The sequence below is a fragment of the Leucoraja erinacea genome, chromosome 8 (genome assembly GCF_028641065.1).
Source record: "Leucoraja erinacea ecotype New England chromosome 8, Leri_hhj_1, whole genome shotgun sequence".
Taxonomy (NCBI): domain Eukaryota; kingdom Metazoa; phylum Chordata; class Chondrichthyes; order Rajiformes; family Rajidae; genus Leucoraja; species Leucoraja erinaceus.
In genome coordinates, this window is record NC_073384.1 from 5805381 (window position 1) to 5828985 (window position 23605).

Here is a 23605-nt window from a genome sequence, read left to right on the forward strand (position 1 = left end):
GGTGGCAGTTGAGGATGGGACTATCCCATCGTTTAAGTAACAGTTAGACAGGTATAGGGTGATTTCACGAAAGGTCACTGGAGCGTAGATCCGCACCCACGTGACCGAAAATCTCAAGTGGAGTACATGCTATACATCCGGTACATGTTAGTGAATGGGAAAACACGCACTTTCCCACCCATTAAAAACATCGAAAATGACTAGTTTTTGAGCTGCAATTTATTGTGCCAGTCGGGGTGACCGTGAGGCACAGCTACCTAGATTTACAGTCCAAAAAAAAGATAGAAACTAAGGTAAATTAAAGAGGGAGCTGAAGGTGCCAATCCAGCGGAAGTGAACAGCGGACATTTGCCGTGGAGATTTAAAGGTCCAAAATATCGGGAATTATCGCGTTTGCTCGCTGAATTTCATCAAAAGTAAGGCATTATTGACTTTTTTTATCTTTATTCATTTGTTATATGAGAAGTTTTAAAGGTGAAAAATCCCTCAGTAAAATTGCAAAATCGCCTATGGTTCTCAGGTGGGTTTTAACGTGCAAAATGAAAACGCTTCTGAAGCTACATTTACCATTTAAATAATGGTAAACTATCAATGCATACTGGCCGTTTTCGATGTTTTTAACGAGTGGGAAAGTGCGTGTTTTCCCATTCACTAACATGTACCGGATGTATAGCATGTACTCCACTTGAGATTTTCGGTCACGTGGGTGCGGATCTACGCTCCAGTGACCTTTCGTGAAATCACCCTATAATATGAGATACGAAATACTATATATGAGTACGATATGATACGGGGTACGATACGGTTTACGATACGGGATACGATATGAGATACGATATGAGTAGGTATGTTACAAAACCTACCTGAATCGTCGTTGAGAATCTGCCCCAGGCCATGTGCGCGATTTTGGCGCTGTTTAGAGGGGGCGAGTTTAAAACGCGATTTTTACTTGGCTGTTCCAATCGAAGATGTTCAGCCTAGTAAATCATTAACGAAAAATCGCTGAAAGACCCCGTCGCAAAAGGTATTATTTGTTTTTATGGCCTTGTGTAATAGTTATAGTAGTTTAAAAATCACTCTCTAAACCCGCGACCTCTCGCAGCCCCAGGGTTTTATAAAGCAAACATTAAAAGGGGCTTCTTAAGAAACCTGTATATCAAGTTATCTATAGCGAGTAGTTCATTTTGGGCTTTTTATATCCCGCAGTATTTTTCTCGGCATTTGAGGGCACAAATCCAGCGCGATGTCAACGTTCTAAACCAGCGCGCGTTCACATGAACCCACTAGAAAGCCGATTTAAATGGGCATTTATTTACAGCAATTGAACACTAAATTCCTTCCATTTGGCCTATAAAATGTAAATGAGATTAAAAAATTAGATATTGGTAAAAATTATTTGTTAGGCTATTGTGAATTATTTGTGATTTTTTAGATCTAGTAACATTTATTAAATGAAATTTGCTACACTTTGGACACTTATGCTTTTATTTCAGGTCATCCAAGTTAGACTATTTTATGTTTGTTTCAGAATAGTTTAATCTATGATAACTGAAAATTTCATTCAGTTCTCTTAATTTTTAAGAAGGTTATGGCCTTTTGACAGAACGCGATCACAGATTTTTTTGTTATGTCCATTGAAAATCAATAGGGAACAAGATGCTCATTTCCGAGTATGAAAATGGCCATAACTTTTTTAAATACTTGAGATATGAAAGTGAATTTGGTGTCAAATTAAACTTATTGTTATGCTTTATCTGATGGGATAAATTGCAGACTTGATTTTTAAAATCTCAAAATTTTGTAACATTGCTAATATATACGACACGAGATACGATATAAGACACGATACGATATATGATATACGATATACGATATGATATACGATATATACGATATGATACACAACACGAGATACGATATGAGATACAATAGGATATATGATATGATATACAATATGATAAACGATATGATATATGAAATCACCCTATATATCGTATCGTTTGTATCTCATATCGTACCCAAGTGAATAAGAGGTGCTGGTCAACCAGACTCTCACACATAAAATGGACATAGACAAGAGCGCCGCCACCGCCTGTGGGATCTTGCTGTGCTCCTGAGAAGGGGGGGGGGAGGGGGGAGGGGGGGGAGGTCCTCTCTGTGGGCCTACCATCGAGCTGGAGCAGTGCTGGAGCGATGATTTCCTGCCGGGATTACAGCTTCGCCGGCGGTGCAGATGCTGGGACACCAACACCAACACGGAGCGGGCGATGGCTTACCGGATCGCCTTCAGGTAAGCTCCGGGGCACTGGGAACGCCGCCTGCAACATCGCTGAGCTGCGGTTGCAAAGCGTCCAGCCGCGGGCGGGGGCGGGGGCGGGGGGGTGGGTTCGCCAGTGTCAGAGGTCCGGAGCGGGGCCTGAGACTTTGGACATTGCAGTCTTCAGGGAGGAAGGGGGCTGCTTCAGGTCCAGGGGCTGAAGAATGTTCACCCGACGCCGATGATCCAGCTTCGCGGCAGAGGGGAGAACATCGAGGGCTGAGGAGGCCACATATAGACCCCGACCTCGGGTGGACTATGAGGGGGAGAAATGGATATTTTTAGTGCCTTCCCTCACAGTGAATTCTGCTGTGGGGGGACGTTTCTTGTTGATCTCTATAGTGTACTGTTTCTGTGTCTTTTTTGTTTTTTTTTTGTTTTTATGGATTTATTGACATTTGATCTGTTCAATTAATTTAATCAATCTCTGTAAAGCACTTTGGTTCAAATACTGGTTTTGGTGAAAAGTGCTATATAAATAAACATTATTATTATTATTATTTATTATAAAGATCTTATAGCAGAGCATAGGATCTTTGGGGAAGACGGCGGTTAGCTCACGTGACCCCGCGCCAGCGGCCTGCGCGCGCGCGCGCTCTCCCGGGTCGCCCCTGGCAACGCTACACGCCCGCGCTCACGCGAACGAACGGGGACGCGCACGCGCACGCACACGGACGGGGACGCACACGCGCACGCGCACGCACACGGACGGGGACGGGGACGCGCGCGCCTCTCCGCTCCCTCTCGCGCCCCTGCTCGACCTTGACAGCCGATTGGTCGGCCCGGGGCCTCGGTCCTCCGGTGGAGGCGTGTCCGTTATCCCGGCGTGCAACGCGGTAGCGCCGGCGGCGGAGAAGAAGGTTGTCGTCGTTGTCGTCGTCTCCGTCTTCTCACCGTCACCGTCACCGCCATGGCCGGAGTGCTGGCCCGCAAGGCGCTTGACTATGTCAAGAGCAAAGACTTCCGCGACTATCTAATGAGGTGCGCTGTCCCCGGGAGGTCGCTGGAGGGGAGGAGAGTGGAGGCCTGAAGCCTAGTGGGGGTGGGGTGGGTGGCTACCGGGTTAATACTGGACTTGGGGGGGAGGAAGTGGCGCCCCGTGGTCGGGGTGGCTGCTGCTGCTCCGTGGACGGGCGAGGGGGAGAGGGGGTTGGGGTACAGGGGGTAGATACTGCCCTGTGGGCGGTGGGACAGCTGTGCCCTATGGGGTAGAGGGTGGTACTGTCCCGTGGGCAGGGTGGGGACGTTGTTGTCCCATGGGTAGAAACATAGAAATTAGGTGCAGGAGTAGGCCATTCGGCCCTTCGAGCCTGCACCGCCATTCAATATGATCATGGCTGATCATCCAACTCAGTATCCCGTACCTGCCTTCTCTCCATACCCTCTGATCCCCTTGGCCACAAGGGCCACATCTAACTCCCTCTTAAATATAGCCAATGAACTGGCCTCAACTACCTTCTGTGGCAGAGAGTTCCAGAGATTCACCACTCTCTGTGTGGGGTGTTTGTGTGTGTTACTACCCTGTAGATGGAGGGAGTGGGGGACAGGGACGGACTGCCCTGTTGGCAGGGAGAGAATAGAGTCCCTTCACCCCTCTTCCCCCTGTGGGCGGATGGAGAGTTGCCCACCCACCCCTGTGGCACACAGAACACTAACTACTGAGATGTCATTGTCATTGGAAGTTTTGTGTACAACCAAGGTCATTCAGTCTTTCAGTCTCTCCGCTGCCTGTAGGAGAATGAATTAACCTTTTAGTTCCCTGCTTTGAGTCATACATCACAGAAACAGGCACGTTTTTCCCAACTCGTCCATGATGCTCAAGATGTCCCATCCAAGCTAATTCTATTTGCATATTTGGCCCATATCCCTTTAAACCTTTCATACATAGATACATAGACAATAGGTGCAGGAGTAGGCCATTCGGCTTGTTGAGCCAGCGCTACCATTCAATGGCTGATCATCCACAATCAACACCCCATATCACCCACAAGCCTTCTCCCCATATCCCTTGATTCCGCTAGCCCTAAGAGTTCTATTTAACACTCTTTTGAATGCATCCAGTGAATCGGCCTCCCCTGCCTTCTGAGGCAGTGAATTCCACAAATTCACAACTCTCTGGGTGAAAAGGTTTTTCCTCATCTCAGTTCTAATTGGCCGATACCTTATTCTTAAACTGTGGCCCCTGCTTCTGGACTCCCCTGACATATGAAACCTGTTTCCTGCATCTAGTGTGTCCAATCCCTTAATAAAATTATATATGTTTCTATAAGACCCTGCCTCTTCCAGTGAATACAAGCCCAGTCGCTCCATTCTTTCACCATCTGACAGTCCCGCCATCCCGGGAATTAACCTCGTGAACCAATGCTGCACTTCCTCAATAGTAAGATGTCCTTCCTCAAATTAGGATACCAAAACTGCACACAATACTCCAGGTATGGTCTCACCAGGGACCTGTACAACTGCAGAAGGACCTCTTTGCTCCTACACTCAACTCCTCTTGTTATGAAGATAGGCTGTCCACTTTGGTGGCAAGAACAGTAAGGCAGGTTATTATCTGAATGGTGTCAGATTAGGAAAAGGATAGGTTCAACGAGACCTGGATGTGCATCCTCACATATGCAGGTACAGCAGGTAGTGAAGAAAGCTAATGGCATGTCGGCCTTCATTGCAAGAGGATTTGAGTATAGGAGCAAGGAGGTCCTACTGCAGTTGTACAGGGCCCTGGTGAAACTGCACCTGGATATTGTGTGCAATTTTGGTCTCCTAATTTGAGGAAGGACATTATTGCTATTGAGGGAGTGCCGTGTAGGTTCACCAGGTTATTTCCCGGGATGTCGGGACTGACATATGAGGAATTTAGAAGGATGAGTGGTTATTTCACCCAGGGAGTTGTGAATCTGAAATTCTCTGTCATGGAGGGCAGTGGAGGCCATTTCACTGGATGTTTTCAGGAGAGATTTAGCTCTTAGGGGTAACGGAATCAAGGGATATAGGGAGAAAAAGCATGAACGGAGTGCAGATTTTAGATGATCAGCCATGATTATGTTGAATGGCGGTGCTGGCTCAAAGGGCTGAATGGCCTACTCCTGCACCTATGTTTCTATGTTAAATGTTTTTTATTTGTTGTTGAGCTACTTGTTTCACGTCAGAAATTATCTGTTTTATCTGTTGTCACAATGTCACATTGATGCTGACTACTAACATTATACAAGTTTATATTAGATTTCCAGAATTCTGCAGCTTTTAAGTTAGTTATTAATTTAACCTTGGCTGGAAATCATTGGCATTGGTGGAGGGGACAAAGGTCAATAATTGGTTGTTCATCTGTAGAAAAATTGGCGCCTTTCACCTGCTTGGTTTGCCCCAATTATTTGTTTTGTGCTATTTTGGATATGTTATGGAAGCCAAGTTATTTGTTGCAAGGCTCCACAATTGATAGAATTAGATTACATCTCCTCTGTTTTTCATGGTAGTTATGGAGACAGATAATTAATTCCCTTCTTCTTGGACATATGGGAGGAGTGAATTGGCGATGAGGAACTTGGATTAAAAAATTAGTAGAAAAAAAATGACTCTTAATAATGGAATTCACGATTAACGAGTAGCTTTAGGAAATAGTATAGGTGGAAGTAGTATAACTGGGGTAACGTTAGAATTAAAGATGGCAACCGATTAAGGTTCATATGACAGGAAGGTTTGGAGGGTTTTGAAAATCAATTAGAAGTGACTGAGAAATTGATAAAGAAATATGTTAGCTAGCAAGATATAAACAATATCATAAAACTTTATGAAAAGTACTGGAGGAACTCAGCGGGTCAGGCAGCATCTGTGGAGGGGATGGACAGATTATGTTTCTGGTCGGGACCCTTCTTAACACTGAATTAAAGATGTATAGGTGATGTTTTGGGTCAGGACCCTTCTTCGGACTTGTCCCATCCCGAACATCACCTATCCATGTACTATAGAGATGCTGCCGGACCCACTGAGTTATTAGAAAGTTTAGTTATGGCTGTCTGAGAACATGGCTAGGAACTGTATCCGGGCCAGTTACTTTCTAGGGTTTTACTCTTGGAAGGGGTGGTTTGATGGTGACCGTGGGTACAGCTGCACCCAAGGCTAGCAGGCCAGGAGATGTCTTTCCATTGACTTTCCATCCAAAGCTGGCATTGAATGCATTGTTGCTCATGAAACTGCTGGTCTTCGGTCTGTAGCCCATTTTAGCTTGCCGGCCTTGCCGCAATTGGGTATCTGTATGGTTATCCTGGGACTCTAGCTCGGTCCACAATTCTCCCTTTATAGTCATACGTAGATTTCTTATGCCGCTCTGGATTGTTTGACTTGAATGCTGCAGACTTGGACTTCACCCGGGAACGGACCTTGCAGTTCATCCATGTGGAGCACTCATATTGTCGTCTTGGGCACGCATTCCTCTGCACACTTACTGATGAAGCCTGAGATGGCATTGGTAGTCTTAGTTAAGTTGGCTGCTCAGTCCTTGAATATGAACAAGTCCATTGGCACAAAGCGAAGGACCTCATCTGTTTCCTCAAACCAGCACTGTGACTCTCTATACCATAAACTTCTGCATCCGTTTTTACTAGTAATTTGCTGTTAAGTGGGTGCAGATGACCAGAGACTAGGAATGGTGCTGTAAAAATGATACTTTTATTCTTTTACTGAAGTCAAATAACCGTAGTCATTCTTATCGCATTGAGCTGTTCATACTCAATGCTGAGGACAGTCAAGACTTGGGATCAGTGAACTTTTCAAAACTAAGTGTTGAGCCTAATGGCAAGAAATTGGTAGTAGAAGATTAGTCATGGGGCTTTGGGCTCGCATAAAGCATCCAATATGCAACTATCTATGATTATAAAATAGTATGTCATATAAGTGACCTAGTATGGTTTCAAGTATTTTGCATGCAATCTGCAGAAACATGACCAGAGGTGATCTATTGATTTTAATTCAATTGATATTTTTCATTTGTTTAAAAGACTATAGTAGCACAAGATGCCACTAATAAATCCAAGTAGAACTTTGGGAAAAACAAGTTTAATCAATGTGAATTTATATTGCGAACGTTGCAACCACAAACAATTGTGGTGAGTTGCTGGTAGATTTAAAGGAGAACTGTGTATGATGGAGAAAAAAAAAACACGATATAGGAAGAAAATATTGAAAGAAATAAAGTTGGGCGAGAGATCCTTGTGTGGAATTTAAAGATTTATTTGGCTAAATTCCTAGTTTGCTGCGAACTCCAATTTTTATTATTGATTTGTGGGCGAGTCCAGAACCAGGGGCCACAGTCTTAGAATAAAGTGGAGGCCATTTAAGACTGAGGTGAGAAAAAAACTTTTTCACCCAGAGAGTTGTGAATTTGTGAATTCCCTGCCACAGAGGGCAGTGGAGGTCAAATCACTGGATGGATTTAAGAGAGAGTTAGATAGAGCAGGGGCTAGTGGAATCAAGGGACATGGGGAGAAAGCAAGCACGGGTTATTGACTGGGAATGATCAGCCATGATCGCAATGAATGGCGGTGCTGGCTCGAAGGGCCGAATGGCCTCCTCCTGCACCTATTTTCTATGTTTCTATGATTTGAAAGTGAAGGTTAAGTGGACATTTTCTTGGGGACATAACATATTTACAACAAGGATCGGAAAATACAATTTATTTCAAGCCGGGTGGAATTCTATTACATTGTGCAATTAGCTCTCCAAATGTGCTGTGTTTGGACAGCTAGAAATGTAAATGCTCAGAGACCAGGAAACAAGATTTGAAAATGCTAGTGAATATCTTGTTTCTTAATTCATTATTTGAGGTGTGGATTTCGCTTGCAAGGCCAGCATTTGGCCTGCTGAGCCAATTTGCAGGGTAATTAACAATCAACTCGCATTACTCTGTGTCTGAAGTCGCATTGCATGTGGATTTCATTCAATGAGCCAGATATTTTTACACCAACCTTGTAGTTTTATTGTCATTGTTACTGAGGCTACTATTTGTTTATGGTTCCAGGTTATCAAATTAAATTCCATAGCTTCAATGATAGGATTTAAACTTCTCAACTTTTATCCATTGTAATGGAACCACTGTGTCGTCAATGCGTCCTGTAAATGTGTTCTACTGCCTTTTAGCAGAGTGAAGTTCAAACATGGACATTTCTAACAGTTGGGACAAGATAGCAATACATTTGACCCTTTATGTTTCCCATCATCTTAAATCAGTATGATGTTTCCAGACGCCTTACTCTGAAAATTGCTTTTCACGTGAATTGGTTTAGTTTTGAGATACAGCATGGAAGCAGGCCCTTTGGTCCACCAAGTCCACACTGACCATCAATAACCTGATTACACATGTTCTGTGTTATCCCACTTTCACATCCACTCTTCATGCGCTAGGAGGAATTTACAGTGGCCAATTAACCTACAAGGCTGCTCGTCTTTGGGACGAGGCAAGAAACCGGAGCACCCGGTGGGAACCCGTATGTCACAGGGAGAGTGTGCAAACTCCACGCACCGCAGCTGAGGTCGAGGTCAAACTTGGGTGTCTGGTGATGAGAGGCAGCAGCTCTACCAGTTACTCCATTGTGATGCAATTGTAATCTTAATATAGTGTTAAACAATTGCCATCTTGAAATCTTTATTTTGGATAATTAGAATTAGATCCTTTATTTGTCATTCAGACCTTACGGTCTGAACGAAATGTCGTTACCTGCAGCCATACATACAATAATAAACAACAGAACAGACAGTAAACACAAATTAACATCCACCACAGTGAGTCCACCAAGCACCTCCTCACTATGATGGAGGCAAAATCTTAGGGCTGCTGTCTATTCCCTCCTCTTCTCCCTCTGCGCTGAGGCCCCACCTGCGCTGTTGACGATGTCGTCCACTGGCCCGCGGCCAAACCCCGGACTCAGGCCGCCGCCGCCAGAACGCCGTCTCAGCAAACCCCGGACTCAGGCCGCCGCCGCCAGAACGCCGTCTCAGCCCCCGGAGCACCGTTCCAGCCCCGAGCCGGGTCGCCCTCAAGTGAGCGCCTCAGCCCCATGCCAGGCCGCCCTCACGGGAGCGCCGTTACCCTCGAGCCGGGCTGCCCTCACGGGAATGCCGTTGCCCTCCAGCCGGGCCGCCCTCAAGGGAGTGTCTCAGCCCCTCACGGGAGCGCCGTTACCCTCTAGTTGGGCCGCCCTCACGGGAGCGCCGTTACCGTCGAGCCAGGCCGCCCTCACGGGAGCGTCTCAGACCCACACGGGAGCGCCGTTACCCTCGAGCTGGGCCGCCCTCACGGGAGCGCCATTACCCTACAGTCTGGCCGCCCTCACGGGAGCGAGCCCAGGGCGTCCTGACAGGCTCTGCCTCCGGAGCCTCGAGGTGGCCAGCTCCGCCATTAGGCCTCAGCGCAGATGGAGGCAGAGAATGGGGATATGACGAGAAAGTCACATTCCACCGAAGGGAGAGACAGAAAGCCCTGTTTCAACCCCCCCCCCCCACCACACATAACACAAACCTAAAATCCAAAAACGTAACTAAACAAGACGGAAAAAACAACACAAAAAGTAAAAACAAACGGACTGCAGGCGAGCCGCAGCCGTACACCAGCGCCGCCACTTCCGGACAAATCCACTGTTTTGTATAATTTAGCAATGTTACAAAATTTTGAGATTTAAAAAATCAAGTCTGCAATTTATCCCATCAGATAAAGCATAACAATAAGTTTAATTTGACACCTAATTCACTTTCATATCTCAAGTAATAAAAAAGTTATGGCCATTTTCATACTCGGAAATTAGCATCTTGTTCCCTATTGATTTTCTATGGACATAACAAAAAAGCTGTGATCGTGGACAGTCAAAAGCACATAACCTTCTTAAAAATTAAGAGAACTGAATGAAATTTTCAGTTATCATAGATTGAAGCATTCTGAAACAAATATAAAATAATCTTACTTGGATGACCTGAAATTAAAGCATATAATTAGTTAGTTACCCAATTGTAGCTAATTTCAAACTTCAATTACTAGATCTAAGCATCTATCCATTTCTTAATAAATGATTAACATTTTTAAATAGCCCAAGTGTCCAAGTAATATTCACAAATAATTCACAATAAAACATGATTTTTAAATCTCATTTACATCAATTTATGGGCCAAATGGAAGGAATTTAGTGTTCATTTGCTGTAAATTAAAGTCAATTTAAATCGGCTTTCTAGTGGGTTCCTGTGAACGCACTGGTTTAGAACGTTCACATTGTGCTGGATTTGTGCCCTCAAGTGCCCAGAAAAATACTGCGGGATATAAAGAGCCCAAAATGAACTATTCGCTATAGAAAACTTTATATACAGGGTTATATACAAGCCCCATTTAATGTAAAAATAAGGTACATACCTTTAATTGTTTGCTTTATAAAACCCTGGGGCTGCGAGAGGTTGCGGGTTGAGAGAGTGGTTTTTAAACTACTATAACTATTATACAAGGCCATAAAAACTAATAATACCTTTTGCGACGGGGTCTTTCAGCGATTTTCCGTTAATGATTTACTAGGCTGAACATTTTCGATTGCAACAGCCTAGTAAAAATCGCGTTTTAAACCCGCCCACTCTAAACAGCGCCAAAATCGTGCACACGGGGTAGGGCAGATGCTCAGCCACGATTCAGGCAGGTTTTGTAACATACCTATATAATTGCCTATTAATCGGCTGTGTAGATTTGTCATTTGCAAGTTTAGTTTGCAAATCCATGAGCCAGTTAAAATTCTAATTTGTAATACAAGGTATTTATTTAAAAATCAATACTGTTTTTCCGCTCAATAATAGAGTACTTTGTCACTCGTCTAATCTCTATGCATGATCCCGTGGTTGATTCAAAAATAGCCCTTTGTTACTTTTGGTTGTATGAGATCAGTGGTCTCATTTTAACAGATCCCTTGTTATTTTTGAAAGCTTGATGTTGGTTGCTCTTTATTGCCTGTCAGGCTGCATGTAATTGGGATTCAGTGCTGAGGATCCACCAATGGATTTGGAGGGCTTTGACTGGGGCAATTGTTGTGGTATCTCTACATTGCATTGAATTGTCTCCTGTAAGCAAACAATGTCTTGGAAGCCAAGGGGCTTTGTGCCTTGTTTGAAGTCTTGACCTTAATATTGTTTTACTCAGACGCCCAGCACGTCCATCCAACAAGAGAAAGCTGGAGGAGAGAGATCTATAACTCATCTGTGAATGTGAAAGGTGTAATTTCATGGCCAAACCCTGTATCAGGACCTAGAGGAATGATTACCAATATGTCAGAGGTGGGAAGAGGCTGGTAAGTGATAGGTGGAGCCTGATGGGAAGGGAGATGATAGGCAGATAGAACCAGCCAGGCAAAGGGGTATTGGATTGAAAATGTATCCAGGCCTCAAGGTAAAGGAAACCATTCCACGGGTGTCTGAAGGCCAAGGTGCAAGAGCAGAGAGCCATGAGCTAAAGAATGATGGTGGGCGGCAAGTCCACAGATTCAGCATCGATTGCTGACAATCGTGTTGTGTCAAATCTCCAGTGTTGTGAAAGCCATCCAGAGCTTAAATACCGACGGGTTCAAAGCCTAAGTGGCGTCGAGCACCATCAGGAACTCCTCAATTTGGATCTCTGCCTCCTGCTCCATCCCAAAGTACACTTTCTGGTCTATTTTCCCCCTGCCCCTAACCAACACGGAGAAACTATGGAACAGACTGCAATTTTTAATGTAGAAACAAAGAGATGGAGATGCTGGTTTATACCAAAGATAGACACAAAGTGCTGGAATAGCCAGTGGATCAGGCACCATCTCTGGAGGCCGGTTCTCTGGAGACTTTCAAGAAAGGGCTAGATAGGGGTCTTAAAGATGGCGGAGTCAGGGGATATGGGGTGAAGGCAGGTACGAGGTACTGATTGTGGATGATCAGCCATGATCACATTCAATGTCGGTGCTGGCTCGAGCGGCCAAATGGCCTACTCCTGCACCTATCGTCTATTGTCTATTTATCTCTCATCCCTGGGAAGAGGAAAGCATGTCAAGTGTCTCAGCATCACCATAATCTTTAAAAAGGGAAACATACCCATTTGTGGTAACCACAAGAGGTGTTTACCCATGTCATTCATTGCCACTGAACTTAACTGTCTCCTCAAACCCCAGTTGCTAAGGGGGTGTTCCTGAATTTAAATGTGTTTATTTTGACACACAATGGGCTTAACCTTGTCTGGGTCTCTATTCCATGGAGTGTGGGAGGATGAGGGGAAATCTTATAGTGGTATACAAAATCATGAGATGACTAGATCGGGGAGATGCACAGAGTCTTTTACCTAGAGTTGGGGAATCGAGGACCAGAGGACATTGGTTCAAGGTGAAGGGGAAAAGATTTAATAGGAATCTGAGGGGTATCTTTTTCACACAGAGGGTGGTGGGTGTCTGGAACAAGCTGCCAAAGGAGGTAGTTGAGGCTGGGACTATCCCATCGTTTAAGAAACAGTTGGACAGGTACATGGATAGGACGGGTTTGGAGGGTTATGGACCAAGCGCAGGCAAGTGGGACTATGGTAGCTGGGAGATTGTTGGCCGGTGTGGGCGAGTTGGGCCGAAGGGCCTGTCTCCACACTGCATCACTCTATGACTATGACCAATAGTATTTGAATGACAATCATATCCTTCATACGGAACATTCCCATCCCTAACCAGTCTAAAGAAGGGTCTCGACCCGAAAAGTCACCCATTCCTTCTCTCCAAAGATGCTGCCTGTCCCCCTGAGTTACTCCAACTTTTTGTGTCTATCTTCCCATTCTACATCTTGACTGAAGATATTATAATGGAGGAAAACCATAACTAATCACGGCACTGCAAGTGTTAAGAGAGAAAATGCCCTTCTTCGTGTCCTCTAACTTAGTCTTTTTTGCTTCTCTTGTTTAATCCACTTAATGTAAAACACATCAGGGTATCCATCACATTGTAAGGATATATATTTGTCATTAGTAAATTTCAATATTATGTGTACTTTTCTTTGATCATTTGGTTAATTTGCTTTTATTTACATTTTCTAGTAGAGTAATTGCAGTGAAGCACATCAGATATTATTTAAGGAGTTGCAGTTTAAACAATTTTAATTTTCAATAATCTTAAATTTAGATTTTAATTAATATATGCCTTTTTATTGTAAACCTTGCATAACATCCAGTATTTTAATTAAACTTGAGTGATACATATGCAAGCAATTCCTCTACAACAATTTGGTTATTTTTATAAAAAATAATGCTGCAAGGGATTTAAAATAAATCAACAATGGAAGTGTGCCTTTCTAACTTTTATAAAATTACAACGGGAGCATGTTTAATTGTCATCTTCATAATCATGATTCACGTCTATCTCAGCAAACAATAGGCTACAGGTTATACATAAATCATGTGAAGTTATTCACACATCTAAATTTAGTTCAGAAATTTGACCTTTAGTTCCCCTTGCTTGAAGTATTAAGTCAGTGTAACAGCTGAGACTGATCTCAGTTGATTTTAGATGAAAGTCAATTTCCATTTTCAAATAATTATCAAGTGCATTGACTCATTGTGTGTTCCCAACCATGCAGTCTTGTCAATGTTGAATGTTTTGAGCATGACCGAGTTAAGGACACTGAAGTGGACAACTTGTTCAGATTTGACTTGTTAACTCTCAGTACAACTACACAAGAAACTGCAGTTGCTGGGTTACAAAAAAAGACACAAAGTGCTGGAGTAGCTCAACGGGTCCAGCAGCATCTCTGGAGAATATGGACATGTGACGTTTCAGGTCTGGACCTTTCTTCAGCCTGAAGAAAAGTCCTGCCCCAAAACGTCATCTATCCATGTTCTTCACAAATGCTGAGTTATGGGCCTGTCCCACTTACGTGACCTTGGCACGCAAATTACGCGGCCTCGTGGTCGCGTTGAGGCGCATGGGCATTGTGTGGCCGCGCGGGGCTGGTCCCACTCGGAATCGAGGAGGTGTATGACGTTTTGCGTCAAGACCCTTTTAAGACTGAAGAAGAGTCTCGACACGAAACATCACCCATTGCTTCTCTCCAGAGATGCTGCCGGTCCCGCTGAGTTACTCCAGCTTTGTCTCCAGCAAATGACGTTCAGGCACATGAAATTGCGCGTAACCTTTGCGGGACCGTCACGGCTCAACGCGACCATGAGGTCGCGTAATTTGCGTGCCAAGGACACGTAAGTGGGACAGGCTCTTTACTTTGTGTCTTTTTTAGTACAACTACTTTATCCTGTGCAGCAAGTCTTTGACAGTTAAGTCCTCTATGAAGTCTGATTGGTGTTTTCTACTTGGAGAACCCAATAATTTACAATTTAAGTGTTATCCTGAAAGAAAATTCCTTAAGGCAAACTTTGCATGATATTAAATTTAAAAAATATATAATTTTGCATTTATTAATTTTGTTTAAAAAAAACTAATTTTTCTGCTTACTCTTAAATGAAAAACAGCTTTAACATTTGGCAATCTTTGACTATGTGGCTTTCAAAGTAAGTGAAATCAATCCATGAAACCTCAGGCAATTCAATTCAATTTGCATTTTTATGCCAGTTTTGTCAACTGACTGTTTTGTGATTACAGATGAGCTGTTTTTAATGCCATTGCCTCATTATCAAACACGTCCTGTATTGGAAGCCAATTTCAATTAGTCAATTTCAATTCAATACACCTATGGTAAATCAAGTCTCTGAAGCTCCATCGAACCTGTCCTCTACCTCCATGTCTCTATTATTGTTCCATCTAGAACTTTACAAAAAATACAGCATAGGAATAGGCCCTTCGACCCACAATATCTGTGCTGAACATGATGCCAATAATCTCCGCTGCCTGCACATGATCCATATCCAACCATTCCCTGCATATCCACGTAGCTATCCAAAAGCCTCTTGTACTCCACCATCTGCCTTCTCCACTGCCAGCATGTTACAGGCACCCACCAGCCTCTGTCTGTTTTTAGTTGGTACTCAGCAGCACATCACCCATGTAAGTAATATTGGGGAAACAATTGAGGGCTGGACGTGGCTCAGTGGTAAAGTTGTTCCCTTACAGCGCCAGAGATCTGGGTTCGGTCCTGATCTTAGGTGCTGTCCGTGCGGAGTTCATACGTTCTCCCTATGACCGCGTGGGTTTTCTCTGGGTGCTCCAGATTCCTCCCACACTCCAAAGACATACAGGATTGTGGGTTAATTAGCTTTGATAAGTTGTAAAAGTTGTTCCCGGTGTGTAGGGTAATGCTGGTGTACGGGGTGGCCGCTGGTTGGCATGGACTGGGTTGCCTGAAGGGCCTGTTTCCACGCTGTTTCTCTAAAGTCTATTTATCGTCAGATTTAACTTGCTGAGGATGCTGGAAACCTGATAAAAAAGCTGAAACTAGAGAATTGCCTCCATTATCTATCTTTACTCGGATTCCACAAAACTGGTAATATTTTAGATTATATGAACACCACAGAAAATAACTTTTTTTTCTTTTTTTTCTTTTTCCTTCCTTCAATGAACATTACTTTGGCTAACGATTAACCAGTACGGTAAGTGGAAGTCATTCTTAATGCATTACTCATTTACTTTTACAATTACAGTTTTCATATAAAGCTTTGTTTTCAGTTTGATGTTATGTGTGAAGATGATGGACACTTAAATGAATCTGGCCATCTGTGTCTGTGCGTATCCTACATCTCAAGGGGAACCAGTTTTATTTCGCAAAGCAGGTGACTGAAACCAGTTAATCCTGGCAGTCATTTCTGTTGAGGTTCTCCATCTATATTTTATGACCTAGATGAACTTGTTGATGGTTCATTAGATAAAGCATTATTTTCTTTTACTGATCCTTGCAGACTAATTACAATTCGCCTCTTGAGCACACAAGCATTTTGTATTGCGGGTGTGAAAAGCCCTTTGCTGCCATGCACTTAACTCATGGCTGGACTGCACCTCAATTCTATTTATCTGCCACAACAGGTGGTGCAGTGGTAAAGTTGCTGCCTTACAGCGCCCGAGACCCAGTTTCAATCCTGAATACAGGTGCTTGTCTGCACAGACTTGGTACGTTCTCCCCGTGACCTCCATGTCTTTTCTCCGGGATCACCAGTTTCCTCCCACGCATCCATAGATGTACAGGTTTGCAGGTTAATTGGCTTGGGATAAATGTAAATAGTCCCTTGCATGTGTAAATAGTCCCGTGCGTTAGTGTGCGGGGATCGCCTGCCAGCGCGGACCCAGTGGGCCGAAGGGCCTGTTTTCATGCTGTATCTCTAAACTAAACTAACATCTATTAATATTGACAAAAAAAATATTGACCTTGCTCTGCTCTCTTCTGGTGGTTATGGGTAAGTGTTTCAAATATCCTTTGCCTGGAAAGACATTTACTGCGTTTTTATAGCTCAGCCCCCAAACCATGATGCTAAAGCATTTATTCCCTCGGTTTGTCCTAGATTTATCTAATCTCTAGCTGGTCTTCCGTCTTCTATACTACAGAGTTTATTTTGAGTTCTGCTATTAGCCTAATGTATTAAAGTTTGGCACAGATTTCATTTGATTTAAACATTCATTTCCATGGTTACTTTATTTGATCATTCTGTAGCTCCTGCCTTCCTATATCTGTGGTATACAGCATTGATAAAACCCACTACAATCTCATGCTACTCCATTTATGGTGGCTTCCCTCTTGGTCAACATCTATGGCTTCAGCTGCCTGCAACGGAAGCTCCATAATTTCTTCCCTGACTCTTTAAAGAAGAGCTTTTAAAAAATATATTCCCTTCATCAAGCTTGTGATCACCTATTTAGATGTCTCTTCTGGTTTGGTGTCAGATTTTTGCATCCACCCGCTACATACTAGAGGCCGTTTTTCAAAGGCCAATTAACCTACAAACAAGCACGTCTTTGGGAAGCGGGAGGAAATCAGAGCACCTGGACAAAGCCCAGGCGGTCACAGGGAGAATGTGCACATTCTGTGCAGACAGCACCAGAGGTCAGGATAGATCCCGGGTCTCCGGTGCTGTGAGATGATAGCTCTCTACCAGTTGTGCCACTGTGCCGCCCAAGTTTCAATACTTTTGTTCTACTATTTTATTAACAATTTACTTAAGAAGAAATAACATTCCTATATTGGCTGTTTTATTTTAAAGGGTATAATTCCGTGATGCAATGTGTTACTTTTTGTAATCTGCAAGAATATTGTTACGTAAAGAATTAGTTAATCAAGTGCAAGCTCAACGGTGCAAGCTGCTTTTTAAACTCACATGTGCCTCATCTACCTTGGAAATGTCTTCAATCAGACTTCGAGTGACTTCATTGTTATACTTTGCACTAAATGAGACCAATTCACTGGATAATTTCAAGAGTGAGTTGGATATAGCTCTTGAGGCTAACGGAATCAAGGGAAATGGGGAGAAAGCAGGCTTGGGGTACTGATCTAGGATGATCAGCCATGATCATATTGAATGGTGGTACTGGCTTGAATGGCCTACTCCTGCACATATTTTCTATGATCTTATTCATAGTCTTTTCTGGATAGCATAGAAACAAAGGCTTTTTACTGTATCACGGTCCATGTGACAAAAATAAACTCAACTAATGTTGTGATTTAAATGATTTGAGAAAGTAGCGTGATGTTTTGATTTTTGGTTCTCTTGTTCTGCAGCACTTCTGGGGTCCCGTGGCCAACTGGGGACTGCCCATTGCTGCTTTCAGTGACATGAGAAAAACTCCTGAGATCATCAGTGGCAGAATGACATTTGGTAAGTCAAAGCAAGTGTAAGTGTATGTGTGATTTGAAGGCTCTGGGCCTGTACTCGCTGGAATTTAAAAGAATGAGGAGTAACCTCTGAGGGTATAGAGAGATATAGAACAGATGAGTGAAATATGCATAAAAATAACTGGAGCTTCCAGCCCACGTGCGGCGCTGACTTTGACATCGGGGAGCCTGGGATTTCTCACAGAGGTCGCCAGTGTTGAATCTCTGCCAGCTCGGACTGTGGACTTCGGGAGCCGCGGTCTTCGGTAGGAAGCGGCCGATTTTGGAGGCTACGGGACGCTGAGAATATTCTTCCGTTCGAGGGCATGAAACATCGTGTTGTCGTTGTGGCGACTGCGAAGGCCTCAAAGGCCCCGAACACGATCAGCCATGATTCAGATTCAGATGCAATTTAATTGTCATTGTCAGTGTACAGTACAGAGACAACGAAATGCATTTAGCATCTCCCTTGAAGAGCGACATAGCAAACGATTTGAATAAATAATAATAAGTGTCTGGGGGGGGGGGGGTGATTGGCAGTCACCGAGGTACGTTGTTGAGTAGAGTGACAGCCGCCGGAAAGAAGCTGTTCCTCGACCTGCTGGTTCGGCAACGGAGAGACCTGTAGCGCCCCTGGATGGTAGGAGGGTAAACAGTCCATGGTTGGGGTGAGAGCAGTCCTTGGCGATGCTGAGCGCCCTCTGCAGACAGCGCTTGCTTTGGACAGACTCAATGGAGGGGAGCGTGGAACTGGTGATGCGTTGGGCAATTTTCACCACCCTCTGCAATGCCTTCCGGTCGGAGACAGAGCAGTTGCCATACCATACTGTGATGCAGTTGGTAAGGATGCTCTCGATGGTGCAGCGGTAGAACTTCACCAGGATCTGAGGAGACAGATGGACCTTCTTCAGTCTCCTCAGGAAGAAGAGACGCTGATGAGCCTTCTTGATCAGAGTAGAGGTATTGTGGGTCCAAGAGAGGTCATCGGAGATGTTGACTCCCAGGATTGAAAGGCGGAGTAGGCTCCGTGGGCCGTATGGCCTAATTCTGCCCCTGTGATGCCTTGCATCAGAGTTTCTCTGATAAAGTCTGCAGTTGCCGCAATTTTAGGCAAGAAGATAAATTAATGTTGTGTTCAGGTTGGAGGGTTGCATGGGCCATGACGGGGGAAATTTTAACTATTTGAATCGCACATGATTTAAAATAACCTGTGTGGTTTGGGAGTCTGTCCATGGTTTTACACGTACAAGTAGACCTTGTGAAAGAAAGTTGTACATGTAAAAAAACATTTCTGTAGTTTATACTTTCCTTGGTTTAAAATCTCTGCTTAAATAAGCTCGCATTAAACACGCAACCAGAGAGCAGTGCTGAACTACTATCTACCTCGTTGATGACCCTCGGACTATCCTTGATTAGACTTTGTGTTTAAGAAGGAACTGCAGATGCTTGAAAATCGAAGGTACACAAAAATGCTGGAGAAACTCAGCGGGTGAAGCAGCATCTATGGAGCGAAGGAAATAGGCAACGTTTCAGACCGAAACGTTGCCTATTTCCTTCGCTCCATAGATGCTGCTGCATCCGCTGAGTTTCTCCAGCATTTTTGTGTACCTTGATTAGACTTTGCTGGCTTTATCTTGCACTAAATGTTATTCCCTCACCATGTATCTGGTACACTGTAATGGCCCAATTGTAATCATGTGTTGTCTTTCTGCTGACTAGATAGCACCAATAAATAGTTTTTCACTGTGCCTCGGGACATGTTTATTGCAATGTTTGTTGATTTTGTAACCTTTTGAATGAATGAATGAATGAATAGGTTTATTGGCCAAGTATTGACATTCAAGGAATTTGCCTTGGTGCTCCGCTCCCGCAAGTGACAACATGACATACAGTGACAGTTAGGGATGACACATAAAACATTAAACATTTTGATGTATTAATATATGTTACAGATTCACAAACTGTTCTACATAAACAAATGAATATAATGTAGAACTTTTATTAATTATCCTTATCTAAGATGGAGATTTTTGGCAAAGTCAAACCCTACTCTATTTTGTACATGATCGATTTCTTATAATTAATAATTACAAAGAAGTTATACAATCTGTTCATTTTAAGCTTTTATAATTTTGGGTATTAGCTGAGATTTTATTCAAAACTCTTGTTTCCTCGCATTATTTATCTTTAGAATAACTGAAAGTTTCTTAAAGAAATAGAAGTTTAATAGATCCATTGCACAAAAGATTTTTATCTTTTGGTAGAAGGGCTGGGAGTTGTTTATTTAAAAAAAAATTATAAATACCATTTCCAATCATTTTGGTGTATTGAAATTAGTTATTAGATTGACTTATTCAAACTGTTATCGTTTATTTTTCCTACATAGATTGCATCTGATTTTTAAAATAATTCTCTAACTTGCAATTGCTCTAACTTGCTCTAAATGGTCTCTAACTTGCAATTGTTTCAGCGTACTTACGAACATTACTGTAGTTTGAGCCTAACACTGGCTAAACTGGGTAAGAAAGAGCTGCAGATGCTGGTTTAAATCAAAGTTAGACACAAAATACTGGAGTAAAAAGTCCTCAACCAGTTGGGCAGTACGGGGCAGGCAAAGAAGAGGGCCATTCAATCCACAAGAGAAGCCACAGAGAAAGCCACTAGGTGGCTTTGGATTAAGAGGGCTGATCCGCGGGCGGTTGCTGCTGGGACACAAGTCGGGGCTTGATCAACCCCGGCTGGGTCGCCTGGGCGAGGGTGTCTGATGTTGTGAGACCCAAAACACCCGATGACCCCAGGTCACATCACTGACGATGCGTCCTAGCGTGAAAAAGCTACTTATTTTAACTACTAAACCAGGTTCGCTTCTTAATAAACAGACACCACACAAACTGTTTGGTAGACCAGTTCAAAACTTTACTTAACATCGGCCGATGGAAGGGAGGGAGAACTCCAGTCAAGTGACCAACACAGACACTTGACTGTCCTCAGCCACCTTCTCTGAACAACAGAATTACATTGCCTTAAATAGGTTTTTTTTGTCCCCTTAACACCTTCCACAGACATTAATCATGTCAGAGGTACAGGAAAAGGTTTCCACAGATTGCATCACATCAAAGGCCTTTTGTTTACATGGTACAAGATATACTAAAAACATTGTCCATTTGTTTTAGCTCCAAATAGACCACCCTTGCTCTTTTTGCTGCTTCCTCTGTCATTTGGTCCCTCATAAACATAGGTCATTTGTTTACAAAGATGTGACTGTCTATTCCTCTCTTCCTTTATTGCCTCCTCCCCCATAAACATTGGTCATTTGGTTTATGGCATCTCACTTCAAAGATTTGACCAGCTATCTCTAGCTGCTCCTCTGCCTGTCACTTGGGAGACCATGTTATAGGATTTATTATCTCACACACACCCACAACCTAAGGCAAGCCTAATTTGACACTAAATATAAGCTGTAAGCTAGCCCAGAAACCAATTTAATATCTTCTTATATTTTTAACTAAAACTCGGCTTCATCAAGCGCATCTAGAAGATGCATCTTTCACAAACTCACAGTGGGTTAGGCAGCATCTCTGGAGAGAAGGAATGTATTTTGTGTCCGCTGGTTAAATTGGCATCTCCATGAAGTTAGCACGTCCCATAATCTGAAGGCTGGTGGTGTTACGAATTAACCGACTTCTGTTCTCTTTTGCAGCTTTGTGTTGTTATTCCTTGCTTTTCATGCGATTTGCATACATGGTCCAGCCTAGAAATTGGCTCTTGTTTGCCTGTCATTTCACGAATGAATCGACACAGATCGCACAAGGGTGCCGCTTGATCCATTACAAGTAAGCGTTCTTGCCATTCTAAAACGCCGTCGGGTGGGTCAGTGTGGCAGTTTGTTTTAATTTCAGACGTGTTTGAGTAATTAAATGGCGTAAGTAATATTTTATGGAATAATTAATGCTTTCAGATCCTGTACATGCATCTAATAAGATGGACTTAAACATTTACCGTACCTCAGAAGTATTAAATTGTGAAATTGAAGCTGAATTCATGTTTTGAGACTGGGTAACACTTTGATCCAAGAAGAGCATAAATGACTAACAAACTGTTAGTCGGCCGGTGGCGCAGCAGTAGAGTTGCTGCCTTGCAGTGCCAGAGACCCAGGTTCTATTCTGCCTAAAGGTGCTGTCTGTACGGAGTTTGTACCTTCTCCCCGTGACATGCGTGGGTTTTATCCGGGACCTCCGGTTTACTCCCACACTCCAAAGACGTACAGGTTTGTAGGTTAATCGGCTTGGTATAATTGTAAATTGTCCCCAGTGTGTGTAGAATATGGTAATGTGCGGGGATCGATGGTCGGTATGGATTCGGTGGGGCAAAGGGCCTGTTTCTACGCTGCATAACTAAACTAAAACGCGGTTCTCGTATCTGAAGCTGCACTGATTCTATATCGTCATGCTTAATGTGTCTATATGTTCAGCTTGCAGAAGAAGAAATTAGCTGAAGGAAGCCACAACTAGACTCTCGAAGCACTTTATCTCAATCGCATCAACATGCTACCAACATGCCATAATGTTTCTATATTATTTTTCACGCACAAGTTTCTCTTAAGTCCAGCCCTCGAAATTTTTGAAAAATTTTCAAAGATATTTAATTCTAATTATATTCTGTAATTAATATTTGGATTGTTTTAGCACAGTTTCTAAAACTGCCTGAAATTAAATTTGTAAGTAACATCATTATACATGGATTTTCAAACGGTCATGTACAGTTTTGACTGTATGTATATTTATGCGATACATTGAGAAAAATGTCAACGTTGCAGGAAATGGTGATTTGATCATGGCTTCTGTAATCAGTATATTTTGGAAAGGAATATTTGCAGTTTAAAACTGTTTTTAATAAAGTGTGACAAGAGGAATTGCTGTGTCGACAATTAAAAGTGTGAATTAATTACCAGGTGACTGCCTGTTGTATCTTTGTAATGTTCCATTGGGCTGAAGGACCTGTTTCCATGGTGTATAACTATTAATATATTTCTAAATTGAATGCTTACTACTAAGGTCATAAGGTCATGTGATAGGAGCAGAATTAGGCCATTTGGCCCATCAAGTTTTTTCTCCACCATTCAATCATGGCTGGCCTATCGCTGCCTCCTCACCCCATTCTCCTCCCCATAACCCCTGAAACCCATACTAATCAATAATCCATCTATCTATGCTTTAAAAATATCCATTGACTTGGTCGCCACAGCAACAAATTTCACAGATTCACCACCCTCTGACTAAAGAAATTCCTCCTCATCTCTTTCCTAAAAGAACTTCCTTATTCTAAACCACTGTATTCATTACTGTCCCAATATCTCTTGCAAAGGTTTTTCCCGAGTTTGCCGTCACCTCGGTTGTGCTGCAAAGCTCCAGCCGTGGTCCAATTCCGTGTGTTGCCTTCCTGCTGTTATCTGTAAGGTTTCAGCTTGCTTTGAACTTGCAATGAAACCCTTCATCTGGAAATGAACTGTGAAGTTCCTTCTGCTTAACA

General features: G+C 43.1%; 1 protein-coding gene across 1 annotated transcript; it reads left to right on the forward strand.

The window, feature by feature from the left end:
• The first annotated feature begins 3108 nt into the window (after nucleotides 1-3108).
• mpc1 (mitochondrial pyruvate carrier 1) lies at nucleotides 3109-23028 on the forward strand. Its single transcript, XM_055638922.1, has 5 exons — nucleotides 3109-3298; nucleotides 6873-6876; nucleotides 17984-18080; nucleotides 21777-21909; nucleotides 22548-23028. Exons 1-5 carry the CDS (start codon nucleotides 3228-3230, stop codon nucleotides 22585-22587), a joined length of 345 nt encoding a protein of 114 aa, XP_055494897.1. The 5' UTR covers nucleotides 3109-3227; the 3' UTR covers nucleotides 22588-23028.
• The last annotated feature ends 577 nt before the right edge of the window (nucleotides 23029-23605 follow it).